Raw genomic sequence first — 24,830 nt, 5'->3', positions numbered from 1 at the left:
TGTGAAGCAGGGGCTAATATGCTTTTCTGTTGCATCCTGCCTGAAATGGAGCACAGCTGATGCCAAGTCTCCAGTGGAGAGCAGTGACCCACTGCTAACAGAAAGCTGCTTTATTCCTCTCCAGCTCTTGTCAATGTGTATGTGCCAGTGGTGGCGTGAGTCTGAGATCCAAGATCACAGAAAATGCCAGAACAAGGGAGAAATGTCCCACTCCTGATCAAAAGCAGTAGCTATGAGCTATGTGGACAAAACAAGAAGTCTAAATAGGAAATGTCCCAGCTGTTGTACCTGGCCTTGGGGCGGGGAGTGCCTCTGAATGCTTTAGAGATATGGCCTTCACCTCTAGTCCCCTTCCAGCCTCTGAGCACCCCCTCCCCCTTGACAAGGCATGGATAATTAACCAACCGTCCTTTGCAATCAAGGCACTCTCTTTGGTCATGGTTGCATCCTCACTGAGGCCACACATGTTTTCAGCAAAGACCCTGAAGTAGTACTCGTTGCCTATGACCAGCTCGTTGATGGTGGCACTGGTGCGGTGGTAGTGCTCGATCACGGTGAACCACTCCTGAAAGGCACAGACACAGAGGCTCAGCTCCCCCCCAGCGCCCTGCAACTCCCAGACAGCCACTGGAGCAATCATCAAGCTTCTGGGAGTAGGTTCCTCTTTGAAGAGAACAGAGCTAACAATAATTAATAATGAAATGAGTGGTGACGGCAGTACTGCAGATCTCACTGCTGAGCAGTGAAGGCTGAGTGGAAAGTGAACCCTGATGAGCTGTTACACTGGCAGCTGGAAGGGTTCATTTTAGGAACTGCAGTATTACAAAGATTGTGTTGTGCGAGCAAGGCAGGCTCCCTCGTTCCTTATCCACGCTGCTGACAGATAAAGTATAGTTGCAGATAACAAAACTGCATTGCTGTGGGGAAGGCAATAGCACGTTCTGTTCTGCAGTAATGTGCACTCACAAGAGGCCACTGCACTAATCTACCCTCTCTATCACAGGATGAGTGCTCATGAGAAATGCAGTTCTGTGCTGGTGGTCCTCTGATACCTAAAGGCTGAGAAGGGCAACAGGGTTTTAGTGCTTTAGTCTTGCAGCAATAATGGGATGTGTAAATTCTGTCCTATTACACAATACCTAAACAACAATCTCAGATGAAAGAGGTTAATGATAAAATTGCAATTAATATACAGTGCAATATGACCACAGCAATATTTTTGCTTTTTTTTAATTCTGCCTTAAATAATTTTCTTGCTTTTCTAAGGATGAACTTGTGCTGAGTTCCCTGTACCACAGATTGCATTTATATTTGGACAACTTCAAGAGCCAAAGTTGCTTTGGGAAAACATTTCTTTTTTTTTTTGTAGAAGACCAACTGTGCCAGAATTGCAAAATGTGCCACCACAGATAATGTGAGGAAAGTGACCTGAATGATCTATGTCACACTGAACCCTAGATGCAGCTTGCTGTTACTTTCTCCTTATCACAGTAATTTAGAGAGGACATTGTTCTGGTCACTGTAAGGGAGACCATATCTTCTTACAGTCTCAAGAGAGAGGAAAAAAAAAAAGAAGGATGGGAAGAAAAATAATGGCATAGGAATAATGAATTGATCAGATGATGAAGGAGGTCAACATATTAATACAAGGGATAGGAGGGGTCAGAAAAAGATTTTCTTGGAGAAGGAAGCTCCCAAAATACTGCCCCAGATTTCCAATGTTTAAATTTGCAGTAAATGTTAAATCTGAGAATCTGACTACTCTTTTTAAAGAAAGTGTAAAATTTTTGTTAATTTAAGGAAAATAATAGATATTTCTGTGTTGCATTTTTCATCTGTAAATCTCAGAGTGGTTTCAGAATTACCTAAGGACTGTTTTGCCATGGGTGATAAGGAGTGGCAATGACTTACAGTGTGACAATGTAGGTTTGAAAACAGCAGCAATGGTACACTTTTGTTCTGGCAGCAGCCTACTGAATTCAGACTTAATATTTTAAAGTTTTACTTTCCCTCCTGAGGCAAAGGAAAAATGCAGAATTACATGTCTCAAATCCATCTAGCCTTTCGTTTTTTAGTCCTCCTCTTTGGAATAATTTGAAAATATGTCAATTTCTAGGCTTTAGTTATAGTGAAGAAGAGGTTTTTAGAGTTTTTAGAGAGACCATTAGAGATTTTTTTAATGTTGATAAATCAGTGCTTTGTCCACCTGTATAATTTTAAGCATGTAATGCTTTTTTTTTAAAAAAAAAGGGAAAATTCATGAGTACATCCAGCTTTTAAACATCTCATTACTTACCATGCTCTTCTTATCTGCTTTTTGAATAGTATACCCAGTAATGGCAGCATTGCCATCATCTTTTGGTGGTTTCCACGATAAATTTACATTCTCTCCCCAGACATCCTCAATAGTTACAACCTCTGGTGGGCCTGGGCGATCTGTAATGAAAATATGAAAATATGACATATTCCACTGTTTGCTTTTCTGTCTTTTTACGACACCTGTCTCCAAATTTGTTTGAATTCTCTCTCTTTCTTACAAAAAAGAATGTCAAAAAAACATGAGGTAGGAAAATCAAACTTTCCAAAGTGAAGGCATGTCAGAATTACAATAAATTTAATAAAGTTGTGCCGCCAGTTTTACCTATTATGTAATGGAGTAGATTGTAAAAATTAAAAATAAATGTGTTTTCTTGTCTGTCTTTCCTACCTTCACGTACTTTCAGCATTTAGGATTTCTTCCACACTGCATTTGTGACAAACTTACTATGAATTTGCTACCATTTCTGTCTATGGGTACCACTCAACAGGAAAAATCTTGCATCCTGGATAGACAAAAACACGAGGAGCTTAACAGAGAAAACGAGAGACTGACACATTCCAACAATATTATGCTGTATGGAGAGACCACAAATCTACAACCAAGTGCTTTGACACGGAGAGATACCACTGCCAAGAAAGACGTCAGGATTCCCATTTCCCTGAAGCCTCGGAACAGCTGGATTTATTTCCATTTCTCCAAACATACCAACGATCTGGATGTCTATTGTAGCCTTGTCCACCAGGTTCTCCACCTCCACCTTCATGTCGTACTCCCCGGAGTGGCCCCGTTCTGCCTTCCTGATGAAGATGATGGTGTCGTTCTCAGTGTTGCGGATGTTGATGTCGTTCTTGTCGATCGGAGAGCCGTTCTTCTCCCATGATACTTTTGCTCTTGGTTTTCCCTGCAAAGAGCCAGGAAACAATTTTTTCTTTTTTTCTTTTTTTCTTTTTTTTCTTTTCTTTTTTATTTTCTTTTTTTTTTATTTTTGAGAGAAAAGGGAAGAGGTGGAAACAGGTTTATTTCCCGTTTTTCCCAAACAGAAAATTAAAACTACCTAGAAAGAAAAATAATTATTTTTAAAAAGCATACACCATTTAGAGATGCAATCACACCAATTCACTGAAAATATGAATTTATTTTCTTTTTATTATTTATTTTTTGCCCAGGAGACTGAAAATATTTGCAATTCTGGCCATATTGGACAATTATCTTTCTGGCTAATTTTAATAAATAATTTCCAGTTTTCTAAAAGAAGAAATAAACCACAGAAACCATAGAACAAAGTATTTCAATCTCTGGAAATGCTTACAGTCTCCACACTGCCAGTGAAAGAGGAAAGTAGTATATTCAGCCTGCAGGGATCCTAAACTCTCTTCTTTCATTGCAAAGGAAGTTGTAGTAGCTGTTAGGAAGGCCAGATTAATCTCTTTCACGTGTCATTTTTTGTGTGTCTAAGTGCCCAATATAAGTACTCAGAGAGAATTTCACCTGCTATGCCATGGGATTTACCTTCCACAGGCAAACAGCTTGCAGATGCTGTCTGAAAAAGGTAATCTCACACCATTTTGAACACCTTATCTTTAGGAATAACCATAGAATATTCCTTTAATTTCTCAAGAGAAATATATCCTGCAGTGTATTGCTGATCAAGCTTTTATGAGACTTTTAACAGGTTTTGTGAAGCTGAGTTATGCCCACCCAATATCTTAAAAGGTGCAGACATGAAATAGAAATTAATTCTGCCATCATTCTTTTATTCATAAGAAGGACCCTGCAAAGAGAAAGGCAGGTGCTGTTTAAAAGATATGGGAATGAATGCTAGCACGGTGCTGTGGGAAAACATGCTACATATTTTAGAAATAATCATATTACAGTTGAGATCTCAAGGATTTAACAGTTGCAGTCTGCCTGCTCTCCCCCTCCCTTTTCCTCTCTCATGACAAGGAAGTTATTAAATGCTGCTGTTCCACTCTTGATGAACATATTAAACTGCTTCCAGTGCAACCCTTTTGCATTGTTCTAGCAATTAGCTCACGTGCAATATCTACTGTGAAGATTTCTAAGTGTCCTTTGGATGACAGATGACCCATCAGTCTGTCTGAGTTACCCAATTCATTACTTGGCTGAACATCATTTGTTTGAAACAGTGAACCAAAAATTTTCAAGCATCTCTGTACTTCAGAGTGCTTCCACAGGTGCCTAAGTTAGCTCATGGGCCAAAGGTACAGAGAAAAGTCAGTTAGAAAGCAGCAGTATCAAAAAGAATAAAAGGTTGGGGGGGGGGGGGGGGGGAGGGGAAAGGCAAATTTTGTTGTCAGTGTTCTTGTTCCTACCTGAAAAGGAATAACAAGATTCACAGTTTCTCCAACTCTCCGAGTATAGGTTTGTTTTAGATGTCTGGGTAGACGAATCTTTGGAGGTTCTGAACAAAACAAAAGCTTGTGTTAAGCACTTATCTTCCTTTCTAACAGAGGCAGCACTGGTGTGCATCAGTATATAAAGGAGACAGTGAGGTTGAAAATTCCCAGAAGTGACTAATGTGCCTTAAATTTCTTGGTCCCCCAGCATTGCATTCAGGGCACCATCAGCTTTTATAACACCAAATGCTATGATGGTGGGAAGCTTAGAGCAACTTTAAAAAAGCACCATCAAGTTCTGTGGGGAAAAAAAAAAAAAAGAAAACCTGAAAAACCCAGAAATAAAGGTTTAGAAATGAAATAAAGTTATGAATTATTTTAAGGACAGTTTAATGATTTCTAGCTACCACACAATGGCTTTGTAAAGCCATAGCATCAGTTAACAATAACAAGTATTAGCCTTAAAGAAAGCAGGTATCAGTATGGAACCAGGGTGGATTTATGGGTAAGTGTAGGAAGCAGGATCTTACCTATCACTTCCTTGACTAAGATAGGCTGTGGGTGGTACTTGGGCTCACTTTCACCAGCAGCATTCACAGCTTTTACTCTCACAAGGATTTTCGAGCCAGTTGGAAGGCCATTAATGGTAAACTTCGTTTTGTCTGTCAGCTCTGGGTTAGCCACGATCCATTCATCGGCTGGTTTAGGGAGGTGAGGGGAGGAGGACAAATCCAAAGAATAGGGAATTATAAATATATCCACAGCATAGATGAGGAAAATTACAGAACAGTAATAGATTTGTTAGATTCTAATTTCTATTTTGTTCTTCTAATTATGCTGTAACAATGTAGATCCACTTTCATACATAGAAAGAATGTTTCCAACCCTAAAGGTTTTCTACTGACTGTATACTGTATATTCATATACTCATATATTTTATATAATTATACAAATGTTATTAGAATATGTATACAATTTAAGTGTACCAGAAAGAAATCTGGCAAAATTTTTAAAATTCAGCTAGAATAAAACACGGGGGACAATGAATATGTTGCCCAAAGCACTCATCATTGTTTTAACAGCTTCCTTGAAGAGAAATGGGTTTTTCCATTAATTTCAACCAGTACTGAGTACCCTTGAAAGTATAACTGAGAAATAAGAGAAACACAGAATATTTACACATAACAGTGAGATGCCATCTCTCCTCATGCCTTTAAAAAAAGGAAGGCTGTGTCAGAATTATTCACATAATTACGGCATTCTCAGATTTTTAATCCTATCCACAGGTGGTCACACAAAATTCATGGAGTGATCATAACAGCATAGTCTTTCAGAACAGCTGCAATTACAAACCATACTTTCTTATCCACCCTGTCCTCGCAGCACAGACTGCCCTAACACTGCTGGCACCTGGGCACAGGAGCCAGATTTATGAACTAGCAAGTCAGGATCAATATTTCCCACATCATGTAAAGCTAGCACTATAAAATGGGCACAGAAGATGAGAACTGTTATGAATTGGAGAGCCCTGCAGAACTAGAGCATAGTGCTGTGATACATTTTCATAACTGAGTGTCTTGCTTTTAGGAATGAAGTCTTCCTTCAAGCTTCTAGCATTCCTATCAGTGATTGTTTCCCAAGTATCTCCCCCTCCCCTTACAGCTATACTACAGAAAATCCTGTACCCTGTTGCCCCTAAAATTCAGTATCAGGAATTTATCTTTACTTTTATGAAGAGAGTTTTCTTTCATTAAAGAAGACTTATATCCTTCTTGGAATACTGTACCTTCCAGGTTAAAAGGTGGCTCCCCCAATTCCTCAGACAGATCTGTTGATAGACCTTGAGAGAATCCATCTTTAAAATTAATCAGAGACACCCACTTTCACACAGATGGAGCATTTTGTCAGTGGTTAGCAATTCCTGTTAGTATGTATGCAAAGATAGATGCTGGGCTTTACAGATTCAGAGAGCCCATATTTAGGGAGAATGCAGGGAGAAAAGAGATGGAAAGAGGGCATCTAGATCACAGAACAGTTACATGTGATGCCCACAGGAAAGATAAAGGATGAAAGAAGAGGAAGATGTAAAGTTGTATGAGTTCTTTGGGCCCCAGAATAGCCCTAGAAATATGAAAGAGACAAAAGGAACACTTGGAAGAGAGAAATGAAACAAAATGATGATGAAAGAAAGTGTAGAAGGAGAAGAAAACACATCGTAGAAGAGATAAAAAGATCAGAGATAGATTCTGAATAAGAGAGACAGAAGCTGAAGGTAACACAGATAGAAGATTAAAGAAGACCAAAGCCATGGATGAAGACAAATACGATGTAAACTCTAAGGCTTTATTTCCTGAAAGACGTTATCACTGCCTTGGATTTCCTGTAATCCTGGAGCTGGCTATTTTGGGGATAAAAAAAAATACTATTCTAGTATCTTTATATTGTCCTGGATGAGTACACTGGCAAAGATCTCAGCCAACAGAAACTCTCTGAAGTACTTATTTACTGGCTATAAAAACAGATGATCTGCAGGTAGAACAGCCTGTTACAAGCAGATAAACAAATTGTCATGGGGAACACTCGGGCTGTACTCCCCTGGCTGCCCTCAAAATGCCCCACAGGAACCAGTCAGCAGCACAGTTTATTAGTGACTGACTTCTCCAGTGCCAGCAGGGTTTGGTCTACTCCACAGCACGAGGGCTGGAGTTGGGTATTGTAAACTAGGCCTGGAGAGTTCTGCCTCTCTCTCTCTCTCTCATTCTCTCTCTCTATATAAATTCTATATTCATGTCATTCACACCTATGCATTGCTGGATCAGCATACTCATGTTGAGACTCCAGTTCAGCAACACGCACAGAGTGGCACACAGTTAAGGACTCCTAGAATCCACCACGTTGATCAAGTTATGTAGTTCCAGCTAGAGGAAAATACCAGTTTTGCAAAGCAAAACCAGTGTTTATGATACATTATTCTTCTAAATTATCTTTATATATTTTTTTTTCCTATTGTCAGCTTGTGGTTTCTCCTAATGATTGCTATGTTAAGGAAGACTCTAAAAAGCCCTCTTGAAAACTACTTCAGTGACCACAATGAAAGAATGGAGAATGTAAATACAGATGAGTTTACAAACAGATAACTAAGAGAAAAAAGCAGCAGAATGAAAATAGACAGTCATAAAAATTATCTTGAAATTAAAAAGAGTTATTAAACATTACAGAAAAAATTAGTTTGAGGCAGAACAGGCACTGAAAGGGCTGAGAAAAAAAGGCACTAAGATATTGCAAGAAAGGAGAAAAACAACTGAAGAGAGAGAAAAATATGAATAATCCAACAACACGACTTTTAAAATTGGTATTTTAAAATTGACATTTTAAAATTGGCATCTTCTATTTATCCTGCTTCTTCCTAAGCATTTTCATAACATATATACATAATGTCAATTGTGTATATATAGATGTATATGCATATATAGGAGGCATATATAGATATACATAAACACTCCAAACTATGTAAAATACATTGTACCCATTGTATTTTAACTGAGGTGGGTAACAGTAAAATGACAGACTTGGCTGCCATTTTGTTGTATCTTCATATGTTTAAAACCTATCTGGAAAAAAAAAGTAAAGAATTTGTTCCATTTAACAGGTATACAATGTTCTTCTGTTGAATAGCCCTTTAAAGACAGATTTAGAAGATTCCTTTTCAAAGCCATACTTTGAATTAACCTGTCTCTATTTCTCATCCTCTCTTGTCACCTAATTTGGACATCACATAATGTAATGTCAAGCACTTTGAATTTTCCCTGCCATACTGCCCAGTGCTAAACAAAGTGCAATATACAGCATACATGGAAGTCCTCACATTGACAGTCCCTTTAATCTTCCCTTACACCTGGCCTGTGCAGTGGAAACAAAGTAAGAACACTGTGTCTTGATGGAAGACTGCATGCTTACTCATTCTGAGCTGTTCCCGCTGCTCCCTCCCAATATACAAGGAAAACCCTTCCTACCATTCCAGCTGTGTCTGCCTTCAGGTATTCTTCTCCGGGTCTCTGAGCTTCTTGCAGTCCTGCTCCTTAAAGATATTCATCTCAATACTACAAGATGCTGAGTGCTCCTGAGAAAAGCCAGTGGTTCTTCTTCACACCCTCTCCCACTCACCTGAGAGGGAGCTGAGTGCTCTGATGATGTGGCACCTGGCCACATTTATGACCTACTGTTTTCCTGGATTGCCTGAATCTGAAACATGTGACAGCGTGAATGACAGGTTCTTCCCTCCACCTTTTGTCTCCAGACTATGGACTGTGTTCATGAAAAGCTTTCATTGAAATAAATGCCTTCGTGGAAACAAAGTGTTCAACCCATCGCTGGATTACAGCACAGTTAAGAGCAACAGCAGTGGAGCTGAAGATAACTGTGTCCCCTTCGTCTACAGCCACAACACTGATGCAGTTGCTGCTGTTGGTCCGCAGAGGCATATTTGATACTTACCCTGGTGCTGGTGGATTTTTCCTTTTTTCTGCTGCTTGATCACCAAAGACTCTTAGTTGTAAGATAAAATTTATATTTCCCTGTTCCTTCCAATTTTACTCTCAAAAGTTAATTCAATCTCATTCTTCCTCCTTCAGTTCTAATCTATTTTTGTCTTAGATGGATGTAGTTAAAGAGCCCCATTACTACACTGAAATGTTGGAGAAATTAAATATCTAGAGGTGGACTTTGCAGCCTAGATGACTTCTACAGGAACTGTTGGAGAGGCTGTACTCAGTGTTGGCAGCTGGCACTTGAATTAGCCAGTTAGTAAGATGTCAGCAGGGATTACCCCACTGAGGACCTCCTATCCCTAAAACCCAGCCAACCTGAACATATTTTGGACCACACTTGTAGCTGTTCATTACTTCCTACATCTTCATCCACCAATGAACTCTTCACTGCCCTGACACTCACTTAATATCTAAAAGAGGATGGTTATTAGCACTTTAGGTAGACTACAACAGATTATATGGTTTTTGATTTGGATTTCAAATCAAGTGTAAGATACGTGGGAACCACCGTCAGTGGGTGGCATCTGGAATACAAACCAAGTGAAGCCTGAACAAAACCCTGCTCCTTGAGGTTTTCTGCCTGATTAGTTTCTGCCTGACAGCCAGAGCACCTGATACCTGTAGAGAAAAAATGGAGAAAGTCTCACCCACTTTGTCTGCGGGTTGGGTACCCCGGGCATTGTCACTTACTTCCTTCAAAGCAGTATTCCACCACGTAGCCGTCCAGCCCTGCCGCCCCAATCTGGTCTGGTGGCCTCCACTTCATTGTCACCGAGGTGTCTGTCACACTGTCCACTGCCAGCAGAGTTGGGGGGCTGGTAACAGCTGAACAGGCAGGGAGAAGGGAGAACACGGTGTTACAGTGTTACAATTAAAGGTCTGTGTTTGTGCTCTGTGTTCCCCTGGTTTAGTATCACAGGTGACAGGCTGTCCTGCCTACCAGGGTGATTTCCCATCAACCCTGGTACATCTTTCCCAATTAAGACCACACTAGGAGAAAGCAGCTACCTCATGTCTGCTCACAGGCTGACCCAGAGATAGATTCCTCCTGCTGAGGAGAGAGAAGGATAAGCAGCTGTGGCTGGCAGAGCAGAGAAGTGGGGACTCTAGCTTGGCAGGTGTGTTCTGGCAAGAAGGGACCAGCTTGGAGCTGTAACAGCTCCCTCCTTCCTCCTCCTCTGCATTCTGGGGGGCTGCTGAGCAAGGGGGGAACCTTTGCTGATCTACAGAACAAGACACCTTTCTTTTACAGGGAACTGTGGCTGTCACAATAGTTTGAAAATATGTTTCTTTATATGAAAAGGCTGCTGAGTTTGCCTGTCACTATGTAAATGACAAAGCCTTCTAGCTGTCACACTAATATAAAAAACATAAAATTAGGTGGCTATAATAATGTATTAATGGCTATTTTCTCAATGCATACCTATCTCTGTGCTCTTGGCTACTTACCTAAAGGAACAAAGGACTTGGAAGGCATACTTGGCTTGGACATGCCAATGGCATTGACAGCAAACACACGGACCTCATAAGCAACACCTTCAATCATTTTCTTTGGCTCAAAAGTTGTTTCCTTACACAGTTCAAAATTCAGCCTCATCCACCTGGAGCTCTGTTTCTTTTTCCTCTCAATGAAATATCCTTTTGACCAGAAAAGATTTTATTATAGTAAATAAGCATAAATATCAGTAATAAAGGGTCTATTTTTTGACTGCCCAATTACTTTTTTTTTAATCTGGACTGGATATTTTTTTTATATGGACACATTTCAATATCTCCTTCTAGCTTCAGAGTGATTTAGGGATAAATTTCCCAATTTTAAACTGTCTGATAGTCACCTGTTTTGTTTTCATGACCATATATGAACATTTTTTGGACTTTACTTTTGGACCTCTCTATTTAGTTCAGAGTGAAAAGGGCCTGAGTGAAAAGACCTCTGAGCCCCTCTCAATTTCATATTGGTTCAGTTTATTAAATCAGTTTATTCAGTAAATCGTTTCTGAAATTCCTTTTAATGTTCAAACAGTTCAAATTTGTTTTATAAGAGGTTGTCTTTCAAGCAGGGGGATTGATACTGTGGTAACAGACAAAGTGACAAACCTCAAAGCATTAGAAAAACAGATATCTGATAAAGTCAGAGTAGGTAGAACATTCTAGCTACTGGATATTCCTAGTGCCACTTTCCAGGGCCTGAGCTAAACTCTGATCCTGTTGCATCCACTATTTGGCATTTGCTTCTTTTGTCTGTATTAGAGAATCACTACCTAAAGAATAAAAAAAAAAAAAGGGGAAGTAAGTACCTAAAATGGGTGATCCACCATCATTTGCTGGAGGTTCCCAGGTCATAATACACCAGTCTTCACCCACCTCAGTCACATTTGGTGCCTGAGGAGGATCAGGGACATCTGTTGTAAACAAAGTAAATATTATTTAAAAAAAACAACAAAACTTCATTCTTTTCGCATAAGTTGAACTTAAAAATGTCAAATAAGAAACAAATCAAAATAGTTTTTGAGGTGCAACAGGAGTTCCTAATGGGGAGAGAGAGAGAGAGAGGGAGAGAGAGAAAGAAAGTTAGTGGATCCTGGCTGGTGGTTAGGAGTGGATGGATGCCAAGGTCTTCTGCACAGCCGAGACACTTGAGAGGCTGTCTCGGGCATGTGCCAAGACAGAGCCCACAGCCACAGGGAGAGTGGAGAACAGGAGTGATGGGGGCAGCCTGAGGCAACCAGAGAAGTTTGGCCCCTGGCAGCAATGATAATTAACTCCCACTTGAATCCCATCCAAGCTCCTACTCCCTTCAGCAACACCCAGCCTTAGTAGCCTTGCATCTCAATTCTCAATTGCCTGGCAATGGGGACAAGTAGGGAAATGGAAGTTTCCTGAGACTCTACCACAGTGATGACATGGCTCATGGACACTGCTTCACATGACTTACCAACCACTTTAATGTTGATTAGAGCCGTGTCCTCTCCAGCCTCATTCTTTAAAGTGATTCTGAAAGGACCTGAATCGTCCCTCTCAGCTGCATCAATGACCAGGCAGCTGCTGTCTGGGTATGTTTCTGCCCGTATCCTTCCACTGTCCGTGACCATCTAGGAACCACAGTGAGCAGAGGGAAAAGTCATATTTTCTGGATTTGAGAATCGAAATACTCAAAAATCAAAATCTGAAAGTAGCACAGGCCACTTCAACAAAAATATTAAAGCAACTAAGAAAATCCACACCAAACCTCAGCATTTTAGTCACCTAATAATGGGAAAAATGACAAATAACTAAAATAAGTAATGGCTACTGTACATGTAATAACTAATGGTTATGGTTTATTACTCAGTTAAGCCATTGCATCACAAAGGATGAGGCACAGGTTTCTCCTGTGAGCAAGAGCACACTTTTTTAAACAACACATATCATTAATTTGATGGAAAAAGAAGAAAGGATTCTTCCAAAAGGTAGATAAAATTTTAAGTCATTCACTTTAAAGGTCAGAGTGATTGTAATGGTCAGTAGTTTCTCCTCACAGATTTCAGTTGCTGTCACATATTTTGGAGTAGGAGCTCTCCTGGAATAATTCCCTGTTTGGATGGGACCACAGTGATGACATTATAATTAATATTTGAAAAATAGTGGTCACACATTTGACCAGATAGGTCTGATGAATGCAGCAGTGACAACACATCCCAGCTTCTACATTGCACAACAAAAATTTAAATGTGAAAAGCAACTATTTTGGTATATTCACAGCCAGGGATTGATGTAAGCAAAAGTTTTGCATTAAGATACCAGATGCAAGACCCCAGTTGCCCAATCTATTGTTTCATTTGAGGGCTGCACTCCATTAGACTTTATCATTCATTTTCTAAAACCAGACCACATCATGGCTTCCTGCCAAAACCCGGCAGCCATTCTGGCCATTACATGTACAAAAGAAGTAGCCATTTGGTAAATTTTCATGAGTTTTCTTCTGCATCCCATACAGTCTTCTCCTCTACTATTGTTTTTATAGCAAACCCATATATTTTTCCTCATTAATTTCTGCCTTTCCTTAAAAAGACCCAAAAAGTACTAAATAATAATTATCTGTTTTACCCTTCTTATTTGAACAAGGAGCATTTTAAATTAGAGGGTAATTCGCTCTGATTTTCTGCCATTAAAATCCATTTATTTTAATCTTTAAAAGGCTAAAGATCATTTTTTAAAGGAAATGGCTCCTTGTTAAGCTAAAGAAACATTTACAAAGACAATGTACCTTGTCCCCTCTACTCCAAAAGACTTTTGGAGTTGGTTCACCAGTGATGGGGATCTCAAGTCGTAGTTTGTTTCCTGCCACCACTGTCACAGTGTTATTTTCCCCAAGACCATCTAGGTGAAGTTTAGGAGGATCTGAAAAATGAGAGAGAATGTCCAAGTTTGATATGTAGCTGCTGCTCTGAGAGTTTAGATACCTGACACAGGTCTGCAACACAGAGAAACATGCTCTCTGTTTTATTCATATTCTTGGTATTTTTAAGCAATTGAATTATGTTTCAAAGAAATCTTGTGAAGAAAACTCTATTTAATAAAATAGTTGCCTGATGAAAAAGAAATCATGGCACAATAGACATTTTTGAATAATAAGACCATATGAGAAAACCCCACAGCTGTTTCCCTGATGCAGGATATATTCAGGTAACTTCTGAGAGCATTTCCCTCTAAGTGGTTCTTGAGAATTGCAGTTGTTTCAGGGCTTTTTTTATGGCACATTTAACCATGCTTCAGCCTTAACTGTCCTTGCAGTTTAAAAATTTATTAACCCAAATCCTTTTCTGAAAACAAAATTATGACTTTTATTATACACTGTGTGTATGAAGAACAACTGAATAATATCCTCTTGCAACTTTTTTTTTAACATATTAGAAATATAACAGTGGTCATCCCCCTCTAGTACTATTTCCCTCTTCATTCTCCCTATATCTCACCAACACTTTTTCTAATACAGATGTCCCACATATCTCAGGTTCAATTAAAAAACATGTTTTCTAAAATTTTGGTAATTTATATTGCTCTCCTTTTGACTTCCAAGTTACAGTTGCAGTTAGAAGTGGGAATAGTCAATGTTTATTTTTGTTTGAAGGACTGGGATCCCTAACTAACCTTCTACTTTGCTGAATGAATCAGAACTGGGCAGAACAATTTTAGCCTCCAGACAGCACTTAATGTTTTTAGTGAATAGGTAAATACATGCTGATTCCACTACACTCTTATCAAATTATATCACATTTTGCAATGTTTGCAAGACAGTTCTTAAAGATCGCAGTGTGTATCTGAGCAGTGGATAGTAGGAGGTGTTTTGCACAAACTCTTCATAGTGGTTTAGGTTCAGAAGCTCAGCCTCAAGAAGCCTCCCCCAGGAGCTCCCCCCAGCACATAAACTACGAGCAGGTCCTGAGCACAGGCAGAGAACTCGCCCAGCAGCTCAACTGGAATTTGCCAGAGCTGCAGGTCTGTGCTCTCTGGTGGATGTCTGCTGAGAGGATACAAAGTGGTTGTAAATCAGGGGTATTTCAGGCTTCTTTTAATTCCCAAAGGTCACAGAAAGATGTTGTATGCAGGTCACTGTGCAGTACACTTACCCACGATATGTACTTTGCATGGAATATTAATGTTGTAGGCATCTGGCACAAACATGTATTCACCCTCATCGTCCACAGCAGAAACTGGTATAACAAATCTGTGGATTCTGTAAAAGAATTGAAAAATAAATTAAAGTAAATAATTTTTGAATACTGCTTGAAGATAAAAGGAAAAATTTTAGATCTGTCTAAGTGTGTAATATTAGTGACTGCAATATTAGCAAACTTTGCTGGTTGCCTAGTGGTATTTTAGGTGATTAAATGCTGTGTGCTTTGTGCAAAATATTATTAAGACACCCGCCAAATAATATGGCAAATTTTAATATTATTTGTTTGAACACAGAATAAGAATGGTTTAGGAGTGTAATCTCTTTTACATGGGGATTCTATACTGCTGCCAATCAACTGCAATTTGGTTATTCAAGAAAAAATCTGTAGGTGATCCCATTGTGGCAATATTCTGTCTTTTGTTGGACCATCTTTGTGAGCTGATACAAACAAGAGCTATGAGAAAAAGAGGCATAGAAAAAAAAGGAGAAAAAGAGCTATATATTTTTAAGAGTGTCTGATAATACTTTTATTTTTCTGCTTAAAATCCCATACCAACAGCAACGGCAATGGCAATAAAATTAATAGCTTGAACTTAGGTGGATTGAGGATTTGGTTATTGTCTTCCACAACCAAAATACACAAGATTAAAGGAAGAAAAGAGACATGGATTTTAAAATGACAGAAATAAGTAAGTTCTTGAGGGCCAGAGGTTAGTCTTGATTAGCAGGTAATTTTCAGTAAAGTAACCCAAATAAAAGCGTGTCTCCACAGTGTCATTGCACCAAAAACCAAGTCAATACACAACAGGCTTACCTCCCTTTGTGGTAAAGCTTTACACGGTCACTAGCTTCAATCAGCTGCCCATTTTTATACCATTTCCCTTCCACATTCTCAGATATCTCACACTTCAAGTGGATTTCCTGTCCCAGCCTCACAGTCTGGTCTTCTAGTGCAAGTGATATCTTCAGTGGTCTCACTTAGGAACATAGAAGCAGATACATTAAAGAAAGATGATGGAGCTCAGTAGCCACAGGGGATAATTTCCAACTTGATAATAAAACGGCATGAATTGGTCAGGGAGACAATTTGTACAAAATAGTCAAGAGCAGCATGAGTATTACAAATAAAAATGTACATTTATGCATAGTGCAAGATAACTTCAGAGGATGGATCAGACACATTTTGTTTAAAAACACAAACACTTTAAAGAGATATTTCACAAACAAAACTGAGAGGGCTACACAGTCATGTGCTTGTGCTTAGGTTTGGCTTTCCTGTGAAAACCTGAAAGGACTGAAGAAAAGCAGATACATCCCTTGAAAGTTCACTTTGTTGATCTATTGTACCTTTGGATGGATGGCTTTGTTTTCCATCTTAATGGAGTGACAGAAAGTTAACAAGCAGAGCTAGTTCATGGCCTGCTACTGGAAATAGTGTCTAAAGGGAAGTCATGATTCTGGAGATTCACAGCAAAAAAAACTGGTATGGAAGTTAAGTCTCCTTTTCAACACCCAGGGAAAGGCAAGGAAATTGTTCATTTCTGTATGTCAGTACACTGTGACACATGAATTCAAGAGCAAGGTGGATGACACTCACAGTCAACTGCAAGCTTGGCTTCTGATTGCCCTCCTGTTGTCATTACTGAGTAAGTTGCAGTGTCATTTTTGGCAGCTTCCTCTATAACCAAAGTGTGTTTTTTACCCTCAACCTTAATTCGATACCGAGATTTGGGATCGTTGGTGAGTTCTACACCATTTCTAAACCTAAAGGAAAACAAAGAATTTTTATTATTATTTTATTTTTATTTTTCCAAAGAAAGTACTGTGCAAGTAAGATTTCCACAGACTGAAACTCCAAAGATAAAACTTTGCATGACTATAAGGCACTAGAAAAGGTTAAGTAAACTAATCCATTAATGTATTTTTAGTGTTGCTACATATTTAAATAAAGTTTTCTTGAGATTTCCTTAACAATTTTCAGGTTTACTGGTGTAGGAAAAGCTGCCCACATTTTTGCCCATGATTAAAAGCTTCTGGGTTTTATTTTCATGGAAGCTGCTCAAAGTGTGGTTTACCATTTCACGTTTGCATCATCCTCAGACACTTCACAGCTCAGTTCTACTCGTTCCCCCACGTAGGTGCTGGTATCCTCCAGGCCTTTGGTCACCAAAATCGGAGGATCTTTGGAAAGAAAAAATTACAGGTTTACAATCTGAGAGGGAAAACCAAGAGGAAGAGATTTTCTAAATCATGCTGTGGAAGGCAATATTACTTTCAAGTTCTAATGAGTATCAGTGCAGCCTTTTCTACCTTAAATCAGAAAAGCTGTTGCTCTTTAGAATGCTAGTAAGAAATTTGCTCAATAAAAGTAACATTTCCTTCTATTAATATCTGTTCTGCTTTGGAAATCAACACCATGGGAGCAATGAGAGTGAAGATATGGCCTTCCACTCATAACTGTTGATAGAGTCTTCCCTCAAATCAGTGCAAATTGAATGAAAAATGGCATGTAGAAAGCCTGATCTGAGGGTACTTGGACAATAACAGTGTCCTCAGGTACCAAGTATGGTGTTAGGGAAAGCCAGTGCTATGACACACAGGTCTCCAAAATGGCTTAAAATTTTGAAGGGCATCACAGCCCCACTAGATCCCAATGCACAGTATCAAGTCAACTATATCCCCACTTCAGGGTTTTCACTAAGCTGCTAAATACAGGATGAGAAAAAAAAAAAAGGCCAGGGATCACAGAAATACCAAGTGATCCTAACAGCTGCTAATACAAATTCAAAAATATACCAAGCCACATCCTCCCTGTTAATTTCTGTTGTGGCCAAAGAAGCCACATAAATTTAGGGCAGGTGAAACAGCATCAAGGTGACACAGTTACCTCTCACAAACAGTTCTGTGGAGCATTTCTCATCACCAGCCGTGACGTAATAGCGAGCATCATCTGTCATCATACAGTTATTGATGAATAAAATTCTCTGGTTACCTTTGTGCTCAAAAATGTATCTGTTTGGACAGGAATGCAGCAAAGACACATTAGCAAAATTTCTGGACCTCCCTTTTTTGTGTAGAAAGTGCTGTAGGGATTTTTAGAGGCAAAAATTCTGGGGTTTACACAGTAGAGGAAAATTGTCCTTGGAAGCAACTTCCAAGTTTCAACAGAGCTGTCATAGACTTCTATAAAAAAAAAAAAAAAGAGCTGTGGTGTAGAGTGACAATGAACTGCTTCTGGCTTGTCCCAAAATCCCAGGTCTGGGTGATATGAAAAGAAGAAATTAAAAAAAAAAAAATAAAAAGAGAAGCTGGAGTCAAATGATGGCAAATAAAATGGAGTCTGAAACTCTAGATGAGTAAAGCTGAAAATAGCCAGTAAGAAGACACCATCGCTCATTCCAACATTTTTGTGAAGTGTAATAATAGCCAAAGTTAAGAAGTTAATATTATTGGTAGGCCAGATGGCACAAGATATCAGTAATGGGATATGGGGTTTTGGTAATGGGATATGGAGCCTTTCACCTTTATGTCACCAGTTTAGATCTGCTCCAGGTTTGCAGTGACCAAAGCTCGTTAGCATCTGACAGCTGCTTCAGCAGCCTGGTGGAAATGCAGTGGAGCACTCAATCCAGCCCCTCCTGCTGGAGAGGAATCCAAAGAGCTGCCTGCAAAACACCTCTGAATTGCTCATGCCAGATATAGGAGCTAAAGAAAAGGTAATATATCCATTTCTTTTTTCAATCATGAATTTTAACCAAAATCCTTTATTGATTTCAACAGAATGAAGGAAATCTGCCTCATTTCTGTAAGAGGCCTTTTGTTAATTACTATATTTTTTTAGCTGGTCAGAGGAAAAAATGTCTAGGATTTTGTGCTGCTGAGAAACATTTGAGGAACATCACATTGTTATGCACACCTTCCCCAGGTGTGTCTGACTGTGGAATGGGATTTTCTGCACCGAATTGTAAGAGCTGGTTGTACCCACAAAAAGTACTGGGCTCAACTTCCAGGCACTGCTCTACATGTACTCAAATATCTGCACATGCACTTCTCCTAGGAAAAGCCAGAGAATAGACCAGTATGCAGATGTTACAGGTGAAGAAGCCTGTGTACACCAGACCTGTTAGTCATGACTGATGGTGAAGTTTGTTGACTTCAGTATGGTAAAGTTAACAGGGTAGTGGAACCTGAGACAGACCTCACACCCTTTTTCTTGTGTGCTTTATGAGCCAGGTGTATGTTTGATGTCAGCATCTCTGCTCTTAGCACACAATTACTGCAGAAAGACTGTGTGCACCTCCAGACACAGGACCAAGGACAAGTGATTTATTTATTCAAAGTGCTTCCTGATTTTGGAAAAACTACTGAGTAGGAAATTGTGCCACTTTTTTGAGAATCTCTAAGACTTCTGTCTTGAGACAAAAGAGTCTATCTGTATTACATTTAGCCTACAGTGGACTTCTCTGGGTCCTGAGCAATATAATATTGTTTGCATATTCTTCACATCTAATGAAATCCAGGAATAAAATTGGTGCAACCTGAGCAAGAGAGAGAGATCTATGCAACACACTTGTCAAGGGAGTACATACATGTGTACCCATTTTATTGCTTACATATGCTAAGATCATCACTTACTTTGCACTTGGTCGTATTTCTTGGCCATTTTTATACCACTTGAGTTCCACTGTTGGATCTGCTAGCTCCACCATGAACCTTACTTTACCTCCTTTGTCCACCTGGTATGCAGGATCGAGGCCTTTGGCAAAAGCTGTTGTGGAAATCAAGGGTTATTTTAACATGAGGTCGGAAAACAAGAATATGGATGCTGAAATGACATTGTATAAATCTCATCAAAGCAGTCAGAATATATGCACACAAAATTATGCATGTTCTCACACTGGTATGCATGGAATAATCTAGAAATATTAGAATAAGCACAAAGCTGTGCAGATCTGGTTATCCTGACCAAGATAAAGATGGTATCACTTCAAGACTTTACAGTGTGACTGTATTCCAAATAGGATCTGGTACATGCATCAAATGAAATGCATAAATAAAAATTATTGTGCAGTACCAAAACATAGTACTACATGTGAGGTAATGAATGAGGAGAGAGGGTGTATCAGGCAGCTGGATTACAGCTGGATCTGTGGAGGACTTCACCTACATAAAAGGGATGCCCCCAGGAAACCAGTGACACAGCAAATGTATATATTGCATCCAGTTCTGAAATGCTGAGATGCTGACCAGGAACAAGCAGATGCCACGATAGTATAATGGGCAATGTATTGTATTTATGTGTGTGTGCAAACATGTTCTGTGGCATATACATGTATTCTATATACACATGTATATATACATTTCTGTCTGTAATTACACCTCTCACACCATTCAGCAGGGTAGATGGGGAAAGACAGGCCTGAATGTCCTCACCCAGTGCAGGGTAGAGGGTCTGTAGTACAGCTGGGGTTTCTGAGCAGTGGAGATTAAGTGCAAAATGAGAGTATGAAGAGCAAACACTGCATGTGTTTGGAGTGAGCTCTGTTTAGAGCAGAAGATCTTGATGGCAACACAAGGTCTAATTTCTGTGTTGTTTGAACAGGTGACACTTTCCACACACCTGGGGGACATTGTTCCAGAAGGAATCAGTGTTTGTGTGAGAGGGAGGTATGCTTTAGGTAAGCACTGAGTTGGATAAGGTGCTTACACTTCCACCATGGACCAAAGCTGCCTTCTGATTAACTCCTTGCAGGAATGAGCCATAGTGGGACAGTCCCCTTGTGTGGAAGCGGAGAATATTTGGGTTTTCAAGGTGAATGGTTGTGTGTGACTAACGAGCCAAGGAATATTGTGCCACATCCATACCTGCACTCTTCTTCACTTCCCTGCGCATGCGCTTCAGCCGCTTCAGCATTCCCCTGAGGTCGGTGATGCCGTACTGGAAAGCAATCTTCTCATACTCGCTGGGATTTGCGTTCTTCAGCAGGTCCCACACATCCACCTCGGGCTCTTCCTCTTGCTGTTTTACCTCCCTGATGTTAGCAAAACAGAATTACGGCGGAAGAGTTAGTAAAGCTTTATCACACCAATAAAACAGGTGAAGCTGAATCTATGGTGGGGCTAGAAATGTTTTCTTCAAAATTTGAAGGCTGCCATCATATTTTTTTTTAAATTTCACTCAATATGAGTGGAGTAGCTCAGAATGGCATTCACACCTTACTTTACACTTCTTCGAGGCAGAATTTGAATGCAAGTTTTAATTTGTCCTTTTCTGATACAATAAGTTATGGGAATTTTTATATTGCTTCAATGCTTCAAAAAAAATAGAGTTTGAAAAACAGCATGCAGGCTAATCTCACTTAAATCAGTTTTATCTGCTGTAATTTGAGGGGAATCAAACACAATTTATGATGGCACTACTGAGTCTAACCTGTAGATTTCAAAATTAAATAAAAATGTTTTCAAACCCTGAGTCCCTGTTACAGCTACTGGGGGTTGCTGACGACAGGACATTGAAATACAGGGGAATCTGTGTCTGTTTATAGTTACACCAGTGCTTCTCAGTGTTACTTAAAGTTGTCAAATGAATAGGAACTGGAGATTTCTACACCAGCTTGGACTTGAAGGTTGGATCTGTTCACTTCCATGTGTATCTCAGTCTTAAGAGCAGGAAATGTTTTCAGAGGCCTGTGTGAGGAATCACCTTTATACAGAAGTTTAAATAACATATTTACTATCTGCAACTCCAGGCTAAGACAACCAATAAAGAGAAGTATAATTATTTTTACAATGGCAGCCATTGAATTGCAAAAAATGGAAGCATCCTAAACAAAATTGTAACTTTTCAGATTGACGATTAACTCAAAAAAGTGAAGTGCTAGAACAGTACTGGAATTGAAGAAGAAATCTAATATTTTTTCCTCCTGTAATATCATTAGGAACAGACCAGGATAATTCCAATTTGATCTAGCTTGTCTAACAAAATCAGTACTTTTGAGAACAGAGAGAAAATAAACTTCTGAGAAATAAAAAAAAAACAAGCTTTGCAGTGAGGCACTGTTAGAGCTGAGCTTTGTGGAGTCTAAGAGGGAATTTTCTTTGACGTACACAGAAATAGCACTAAAGATCCCTGAGAATCTCTGCATGGTTGGATGAGGAACCATGGAAACCACGTTGCTGTTTAGTCCATGAAGTTTATTAATTTTCAAAATATGTCTGTAATTTTTAAAAGGAAGAGAGGCTCTCCCTGAGTAGTCTTTCAAATACAGTAGTTCTGAGACAGCAATGTTAGACGATCTCAGGTACGTAATTTTATATTTTGTTCCTTTTATGCGTGCTCAAGCTGTCTGGAGGGTGACTGTGCAGCGAATTCTGCCATTTCAGAGAGGCTCCTTCTGCATGGGGGCAGGTCCAGATCAGCCCTCAAACCTCTGCAAAAGCTGAGACCCACCCTGGGGCAGCACTGTCCTCTCCCAGGACTGGTTGCCCACCAGTGTCCCCCATGCCAAGGAGATGTGCACTCTGTGGGAATCCAAATAAAGCTCCCCATTAAATCAGGCAGCACTTGAGAATGAGGATCCTGATTTTCAACCAGACTGAAAGACTCAATTTCAGGCTTGTTTTCCTCTTGCATAACTGGAGAACAAATTTTGATGTTTACAGCAGGCCAACTTTGTTCTAAGTGCTCAGTAATTTGGGCTGAGGCCAGAGGCCAAACAGAACATGGTATTTCCTGAGCAGACTGGCCTCGCCATGAAATCACTTTCAGATCTCTTCCCTAAAATGCACATTTTGTAGCAAGATGTACTCAAAACAAACAAACAAGCAAACAAACCCAGGACCTAAATATTTGAGTGGTTGTTAGATCTTGTGCCTCTTGGAATTTCATTCTGCTACTGATCCATTGCATTGACAAAGCATATCCAGTCATGATGTGACCTACTGAGATAAGACTTGATATGTCTGCCTGCCAACCAGCAGAAAATTAGAAAATAGACAGCATATTGATTCTATGCATTTAGGTGGTGTTGTTTTTTTTTAGAAAAAAAAACAAACCAACAACATGTTTCTAGTAGTATGAACCAAAAAGGAAAAGTTCTAGGTCTTTCCTTGGTCATACAACCATAAAAAAAAAAAAAAAAAAGAAAAAAGAAAAGAAAAAAGAAAGAATGTACCTCCAGCATTGCCTGTTGTAAAAATTGAAATGAAACCATGGATTCATCTTCATAGTAATGGATGTTAATATCCACACACGTGGATATTAATATCCACACTGTGGCTTAATTAATAATTTTATTCAATTAAGCTCAGAAATAAGAGGTTGCATTTCAGGGCCTGAAGGAAGGTGAACCAATTTGATCAAAGTCAAATAATGATGTCTAAAAATGAAATATTTACTTTGTCTATTAACCACACTGTAGGGATACTATGTTTATATGGCTGTACAGTATTTCTCTTACTAATCTTAGGAATTAATTGTTAGTAAAATGTCTCTTAAATCACATTTATCTTTCCACAAAAACACCAAGACCTCTCACATGCAACTCTCATGTTACTACTGAAACACCCCATAGGCAGTCATGAGAACTGGCATGGCAAGTTTTATTAGTAGGGTGAAAAGACAAACTGAAGGTCCTAATTAGGGATGAGAAGAATGAAAAACCAAAGACCTGGTGGATTGGAATTGGTCCAGGTAATTCTTTGCTGCTTTCGCTTCAGCATCTCCTGTGTGCTTTAGTTGCTCAAATGCTATCCTCACCCTCATAGCCAATGAGCCCATTGTGACCTTTTAATGCAATTAATACTACAGATTTTCCTTTCAGAGTAAGTGGTAGATGAGAAAAAGGATGTAATTCCTTTTCTAGTTCTCTGTGATCAGCTGCCATTGATTTCCATGGCGTATAGAATTTCTCTGCTTGATTTTAAAAGATGATCAATTAGCTATTTTGTCTTAATGTGGTGAAAGACTAAATTGGGTTTAAGATCTGAAATAACTGTCACAACACCAGATTTTCAAGACAAATCAGAGAAAATATGTATCCCAGTTTTTCTCCATCAAAACATTTGTGTTAAGGAAAACATGACTGAGAATTTGCATGTACATATTAAAAAAAAACCTACAAAATTATACCAACATCTATGAGTTGAAGAGATGATATATGATTTTTTTTCATATCAGGATGCTTATAAAATCCAGTGAAGATGTACCCACAGAGATAAATTTAGCCCTTGCAGTTTTTTGCTGTTGCACCAGACTCAATTTTCTGAACTGCTCATCCCTGTGTAGGAAATTTCCCCCCTCTGCCTTCCATGCAAACACAAAATAAATAGCAAGTGAACTAAACATTACTGGCCTCTTTAGGCTGAGGCTCACTTTTTTTCCCAGTGCACTCAAATCTGAAGTTTATTTTCTGCACACTTAGAGGTAAAATTAATGGAATATTTTTATATTATACTATGAGAATAATAACAGTTAGAAGCATTAAAAAAGTTGAAAGGTCACAAGGAGTTATTAATTCTACACCTGACTGTTTCTGTGTGAGAACCTAATGGTTTGCAATCCACACCTGCTCACTGCATCACTTGGTTCTCACCTACGTTTCAGGAGACCACTAAAGTCAAGTTCTCCTGCATCCTCTTGTCCTTCACCGCTGTTATTAACAGAAAAAGATCAAATCTTTGTTTAATACAGGAAGACTTAGACAACACACACTGCAAATGCTCTACACTTCTTGTATGCTCAACACTGTCCAGACACACGAATAATTGTATAAAATCAACACAAACTTGTATGCTTTTTCACATGGATTATGTTTCTGTAGACGCTTGTGAAAAATAACACAAAGGTTTGTATTGCTTCTTCTTATACCTTGATGGCAAATTTTTGTAACTGAGTACATAAATTTGCCGAGGTTTGTGTTAGATTCCAGTAACACAAACAAATGGGA

At 39.1% G+C, this 24,830-nt stretch overlaps 1 protein-coding gene across 1 annotated transcript in view; it reads right to left on the bottom strand.

Moving 5' to 3' along the window:
- The window catches only part of MYBPC1 (myosin binding protein C1), a 186,821-nt gene that overhangs the window by 8,109 nt on the left and 153,882 nt on the right, over window positions 1-24,830 (bottom strand). The window contains exons 10-29 of the mRNA XM_062492519.1: window positions 24,477-24,533; window positions 20,749-20,915; window positions 19,519-19,651; window positions 17,771-17,895; window positions 16,959-17,064; window positions 16,481-16,647; window positions 15,698-15,860; window positions 14,834-14,940; window positions 13,471-13,604; window positions 12,160-12,316; window positions 11,522-11,626; window positions 10,674-10,862; window positions 9,915-10,049; window positions 9,762-9,842; window positions 6,464-6,532; window positions 5,208-5,375; window positions 4,654-4,742; window positions 3,026-3,221; window positions 2,297-2,436; window positions 406-565 (exon numbers count right to left, since the gene is read on the bottom strand). Of these exons, the coding sequence (XP_062348503.1) occupies window positions 406-565; window positions 2,297-2,436; window positions 3,026-3,221; window positions 4,654-4,742; window positions 5,208-5,375; window positions 6,464-6,532; window positions 9,762-9,842; window positions 9,915-10,049; window positions 10,674-10,862; window positions 11,522-11,626; window positions 12,160-12,316; window positions 13,471-13,604; window positions 14,834-14,940; window positions 15,698-15,860; window positions 16,481-16,647; window positions 16,959-17,064; window positions 17,771-17,895; window positions 19,519-19,651; window positions 20,749-20,915; window positions 24,477-24,533 (2,648 nt within the window). The remainder of the gene's footprint in view (window positions 1-405; window positions 566-2,296; window positions 2,437-3,025; window positions 3,222-4,653; window positions 4,743-5,207; window positions 5,376-6,463; window positions 6,533-9,761; window positions 9,843-9,914; window positions 10,050-10,673; window positions 10,863-11,521; window positions 11,627-12,159; window positions 12,317-13,470; window positions 13,605-14,833; window positions 14,941-15,697; window positions 15,861-16,480; window positions 16,648-16,958; window positions 17,065-17,770; window positions 17,896-19,518; window positions 19,652-20,748; window positions 20,916-24,476; window positions 24,534-24,830) is intronic.

This window comes from Cinclus cinclus, chromosome 4, assembly GCF_963662255.1.
Source record: "Cinclus cinclus chromosome 4, bCinCin1.1, whole genome shotgun sequence".
Classification (NCBI taxonomy): Eukaryota; Metazoa; Chordata; class Aves; order Passeriformes; family Cinclidae; genus Cinclus; species Cinclus cinclus.
This window is presented reverse-complemented; position numbering and strand designations above follow the sequence as displayed.